Source organism: Nerophis lumbriciformis, linkage group LG23, assembly GCF_033978685.3.
Source record: "Nerophis lumbriciformis linkage group LG23, RoL_Nlum_v2.1, whole genome shotgun sequence".
Classification (NCBI taxonomy): domain Eukaryota; kingdom Metazoa; phylum Chordata; class Actinopteri; order Syngnathiformes; family Syngnathidae; genus Nerophis; species Nerophis lumbriciformis.
In genome coordinates this window covers 36,813,017-36,819,016 of record NC_084570.2, presented here as the reverse complement: position 1 = coordinate 36,819,016, position 6,000 = coordinate 36,813,017, and the positions used below count along the sequence as shown (strand labels likewise).

General features: G+C 44.6%; 1 protein-coding gene across 2 annotated transcripts in view; it reads right to left on the bottom strand.

The window, feature by feature from the left end:
• Positions 1-234: 234 nt before the first annotated feature.
• Positions 235-6,000, bottom strand: part of prex1 (phosphatidylinositol-3,4,5-trisphosphate-dependent Rac exchange factor 1) — a 245,354-nt gene continuing 239,588 nt past the window's right edge. For both annotated transcript variants that reach the window (XM_061985632.2, XM_061985633.2), the window contains 2 exons: positions 500-567; positions 235-433 (listed from right to left, as the gene is read on the bottom strand). In XM_061985632.2, coding sequence (XP_061841616.1) covers positions 391-433; positions 500-567 — 111 coding nt within the window. In that variant the 3' untranslated portion in view covers positions 235-390. The remainder of the gene's footprint in view (positions 434-499; positions 568-6,000) is intronic.

Below are 6,000 nucleotides of genomic sequence, written 5' to 3'. Positions count from 1 at the left end.
AGAATCGCTTTGAATGAAGAACGGATTCTGAATGGAACCGTGGAGTGGAAGTGGGAGTGGGAATGGAGTGAAGGCAGCCTTCAAATCCCTGAAAGTGCAGGTGGTCCACATCCAGGCATAAATTGAAATCAGCTGATTGGTGTGGGCCAGCTGGAATGTTATTGGAGGTTAAAAATGTGCTGATTCAACAATAAATAAGTCAGCATCCTTCATACAGTACTCGCACACTCATTGCACCCGCCCCTCAAACACTGTTCATTAGGGTGGAGCCCTGCGGTCTTAATAGAAGAGGAGAAGGAGGTGCAGTCCAAGGGACTACAGGTAGTTTGGTTAATCCGGCTCTTCCCAAAAGGTGAATAACGGTCTCCATGGCGACCAGGAAGTCTTTCCTTACAGCTCCCCGTCCGAGGGCGGCAGGCACAGGCGGAAGAGTCTGCAGGAGGATGTGGTTAGCGTGACGTTGAAGTGGGGAAGGTTTTCCACGCACACTTATAGTTACCTCGGGGCTGACGGCGGCATCTGGTCCATCACCTTCAGGTTTCTGGCGGACAGCTCCACTCTCGCCCCCTGGTGGCAGAAGAAGGAGTCAATCTTTTGTCTTTGGAAGACTCTAAGTGAGCCAGGTGTGTGTTTGCTGGGGGAGTCAATCTTTGCACACCCTTCACTTCGTATCCATTCTCACAATGTATTGTTTGCTATGATACTCCTCATGAAACTACAGGTTAAAGTTTAGAAAAAGTCCTTCTGGTTGCATGGAGACACCCAAAATAGGGCAAAAAAAAATGTTGGTTCTTATAAAAAAAAAAATAGATTCATAAAAAGAAAGAAAAAAACCCATGAATAAATAAATAAAAAATAAAAAAAATAAAAAAAATAAATACAAAAAAAATATATACCGGTACATATCCATCCCATCCATTTGCTTGTCCCTTATACATTTATATTAGGGCCGGGCGATATGGCCTTTTATTAATATCTCGATATTTTTAGGCCATGTCACGATACACCATATATATCTCGATATTTTGCTTTAGCCTTGAATGAACACTTGATGCATATAATCACAGCAGTATGATGATTCTATGTGCCTACATTAACACATTCTTCTTCATACTACATTAATATATGCTCATTTTAAACTTTCATGCAGAGAGGGAAATTATAACTAAGTCAATTTACCAAAACTGTATTTATTAAACAGTTATTAAGCCGTGGCAGAAACATTCATGTCATTTCCAAAACAGAAAGTGCAAGATTGTCAGAGACATTTTAAAACAAGCTATTAGTGCACTTTTGTGCATGATGTCACCAGTGGTGGGACCAAGTCATTGTTTTGCAAGTCATAAGTAAGTCTGAAGTATCGAGTCAAGTCCAAAGTCAAGACTGGAAAGTCTCAAGTCAAGTCCCAAGTCCTGCATTTTGAGTTTCGAGTCCTTTCAAGTCCTTTTGACCAGAGACTAATATATTTACACAGATTGTGTATTTTTTTTAAACACTGTATTTATTTATTAAAACAAGTGCCTTTGAAATTGCAAGAAAAAAAATAGTGCTGACATTGCACTTCATAATAGCACTATTAAACAGGCATTTTAAACATTTAACTCATTCCTTTACATAATTAACACATTTGAAAAAACAAGTGCAACTGTACTTATTTGCACAAAAGTGTTAACATTGTATTTCCATGGCATATTGAAATTTGAAACTAGTTCCACAGCAGTTTCTATCCTGTTCTTACCCTATCTCATTGATCTCATCTCATACTGTATGTGTGTTTATGTGTGCGTACACATGAAAAACACAACAAATACATGAACACAACAATGAACAGAGTAGTACTTTTTAGAAGTCAGGGCCCTATGCTGCATTGCATTTGCAAAAGACCAAATTGGCCAAGAGTCTGTCAGTCATTTGTGTCCAATGGGGGCGTAGTATGAGGGTTGTTGTGAGGTAAACAACCAGCAGTTGGAAAGCTAGCTAAAACGGTACACATATGAACTGCAGTGGACGCAACAGATTGCCGTGTTTGCAATAACGTTATAACGTTAGCAGTGAGTTTACAGCCTCACTGATTGAACTACACAGCAAATAAAAGTTACGTTACTTAGCCAATAAACGTTAGCTCACATTCAAAACTTACCGTTCTTTGTGCAACTTCAAATGTCGAACGAAGTTGGAAGTTATTGCGTCTCCGTCTGTAATCTTCGAACCGCATGTTTTGCATACTGCAATTATTTTTTGTTGACCAAGTCGTAGTTTTTATAACCGAACTAAACTTCTTCGGTATAATTTTTTCTCACTGGTGCGTTGTTTGACAGCAATTCTTCGTTGGTTGTCCTGCAATTTGATTGGATGAGAGCTGTCGGATGAAAACAACGTGGATCTAATTTGATTCGATGTTGTACTGACAGGCAGCACACACGCTGACAGACACACACGTACACAATGAAAGATACGGAGCGCTCCTGAATAACTTTTTAATCTTTGGGTTTTGGAGAAAGTAGCAAGTCATGTCAAGTCAAAAGGCTCAAGTCCAAGTGAAGTCACAAGTCATTGATGTTAAAGTCTAAGTCGAGTTGCAAGTCTCTTAACATTTTGTCAAGTCGAGTCTAAAGTCATCAAATTCATGACTTGAGTCTGACTCGAGTCCAAGTCATGTAACTCGAGTCCACACCTCTGGATGTCACTAAGATGACATATCAAAACAACACTAAATTAAAGTGCACTTTTTGTACAGAACGCCACTACAATAGTTAAAAACAAATAAAGTGCACTTTTGTGCATGATGTCACACAAGATATTTCAACAACTGTCAAATAAAAATGAGCTGCATAATAGGAAATCAAATAGTGTATGTCCTTCGCTATGTGGTAGGTTCCTGCGGACGTTATCTCCTTCTGTTGTTGACTATTGGTTTCATACGGTGTTGATGTGGAAATTGTTGCTTCGACATTTTGTTGGTGTGGCACCGGCCGGAGATGTTGACATGCAGAGTTTCAAGCACTCTTCATTCTCTAGCGGGTGACTTTTCAAATGATGCTACAAATGAGCAGTGCTGCTACTTTTTGTAGCAACACTTTTGGCGCATACTTGACATATTACGGTTGTCTGTTGGACATATTCCCGCGTGAAGCCAAACCACCGCCAGACGATGGACCCCGTGCTGTTTTTCTTGGGAATTAATTTTTCCTTCATTTGTTACCAGATTCGCACCTTACCACTCGCACTACTCCGCTAGCACCACAGCTAATGTTACCCATGCTGCTACCTCTCTGCTCCGCAAAGGTATGACGTTGCACGCGCGTCAGTATGTGACGTATGTAAGAAGGTGTGCTTGTTTTATGTCTCTGTGAGAAGGAAAGACAGGAAAGAGTGAGAAGAGCCTGCAGTGTAATGCCCGCAGCTAAAAACAACTGCGTGAGAACGTATACTCCAATATCACGATATAGTCATTTTCTATATCGCACAGAGACAAACCCGCGATATATCGAGTATATTCTATATATCGCCAAGCCCTAATATTGTGTATAGATATATATACACAACATTTTTAAATTACTTAAAATAAGCATTTTTTACTAGCCAAAAAAGCTTGTATGCTAATGTTAACTTCTTTTTTCTTTTTCTTTTTTTTTTTAAAGGTAATTTCGCAGACATTTCAATGTCATATATTTTGGTATTTCACTCGTTATAGGCATGCTATTGTTAGCATGTAAGCGTAATACTATTAGCATGCTAGCTTTATTTTTTTTTAGCACATTTTGCTCAATATATATATATATATATATATATATATATATATATATATATATATATATATATATATATATATATGTATGTATAGATATGTATAGATATACATATACATGTATAAAGACCTCAATGGAAAATAATAACAAAGGACCCAGATTTCCCTTGCCCGGACGCGGGTCACCGGGGCTCCCCCTCCGGAGTCAGGCCCGGAGGTGGGGCACGATGGCCAGCGCCTGGTGGCCGGGCCTGTCCCCATGGGGCCCGGCCGGGCACAGCCCGAAGAGGCAACGTGGGCTGTGCAATGTGAGCTGGGCGGCAGCCGAAGGCAGGGCACTTGGCAGTCCGATCCTCGGCTACATAAGCTAGTTCTTGGGACGTGGAACGTCACCTCGCAGGGTGGGGGGGAAGGAGCCTGAGCTGGTGCGCGAGGTGGAGAAGTTCCGGCTAGATATAGTCAGACTCACTTCGACTCACAGCAAGGGCTTTGGAACCATTTCTCTTGAGAGGGGTTGGACTCTCTTCCACTCTGGCGTTGCACGCAGTGAGAGGCAACGGTCTGGGGTAGCAATTCTTGTTGCCCCCCCGGCTCAAAGCCTGCACGTTGGAGGGTAGCTTCCCTCTGCCTTCGGGTGGGGGGACTGGTCCTGACTGTTATTTGTGCTTACGCACCAAACAGCAGCTCAGAGTACACACCCTTTTTGGATTCACTCGAGGTAGTACTGGAGAGTGCTCCCCCGGGGGATTCTCTTGTTCTACTGGGGGACTTCAACGCTCATATTGGCAACGACAGTGAAACCTGGAGAGGCGTGATTGGGAAGAATGGCCGCCCGGATCTGAACCCGAGTGGTGTTTTGTTATTGGGACTTTTGTACTCATCACAGATTGTCCATAACAAACATCATGTTCAAACATAAGGGTGTTCATATGTGCACTTGGCACCAGGACACCCTAGGCCGCAGTTCCATGATCGACTTTGTAGTTGTGTCATCGGATTTGCGGTCTCATGTTTTGGACACTCGGGTATAGAGAGGGGTGGAGCTTTCTACCGATCACCACCTGGTGGTGAGTTGGCTGTGATGGTGGGGGAGGATGCCGGACAGACCTGGCAGGCCCAAACGCATTGTGAGGGTTTGCTGGGAACGTCTGGCAGAGTCTCCTGTAAGAGACAGTTTCATTTCCCACCTCCAGAAGAACTTTGAACATGTCACGAGGGAGGCGCTGGACATTGAGTCCGAGTGGACCATGTTCCGTACCTCTATTATCGAGGCGGCCGATTGGAGCTGTGGTCGCAAGATGGTTTGTGCCTGTCGTGGCGGTAATCCTAGAACCCGCTGGTGAGGGATGCCGTCAGGCTGAAGAAAGAGTCCTATCGGGTCCTTCTGGCTCAAGGGACTCCGGAGGCAGCGGTCAGGTACCAACAGGCCAAGCGGTGTGCGGCTTCAGCGGTCACGGAGGCAAAAACTCAGACATGGGACGAGTTCGGGGAAGCCATGGAAAATGACATCCGGACGGCTTCGAAGCTATTCTGGACCACCATCTGCCGCCTCAGGAAGGGGAAGAAGTGCACTGTCAACACCGTATATGGTGAGGATGTTGTTCTGCTGACCTCGACTGCGGATGTAGTGGATCGGTGGGGGGAATACTTCGAAGACCTCCTCAATACCACCAACACATCTTCCTATGAGGAAACAGTGCCTGGGGAATCTGTTGTAGGCTCTCCTATTTCCGGGGCTGAGGTTGCCGAGGTAGTTAAAAAGCTCCTTGGTAGCAAGGACCCTGGGGTGGATGAGATTCGCACGGAGTTCCTTAAGGCTCTGGATGCTCTGGGGCTGTCTTGGTTGACAAGACTCTGCAACATCTCTGGATTGGCAGACCGGGGTGGTGGTTCCTCTCTTTAAGAAGGGGAACCAGAGGGTGTGTTCCAACTATCGTGGGATCACACTCCTCAGCCTTCCCGGTAAGGTCTATTCACGTGTACTGGAGAGGAGGCTACGCCGGATAGTCGAACTTTGGATTCAGGAGGAACAGTGTGGTTTTCGTCCTGGTCGTGGAACTGTGGACCAGCTCTATACTCTCGGCAGGGTCCTTGAGGGTGCATGGGAGTTAGCCCAACCAGTCTACATGTGCTTTGTGGACTGTCTGATTGTGGCGGTCCGCTCTCTGTATGGTCAGTGTCAGAGCTTGGTCCGCATTGCCGGCAATAAGTCGGACCCATTTCCAGTGAGGGTTGCACTACGCCAAGGCTGT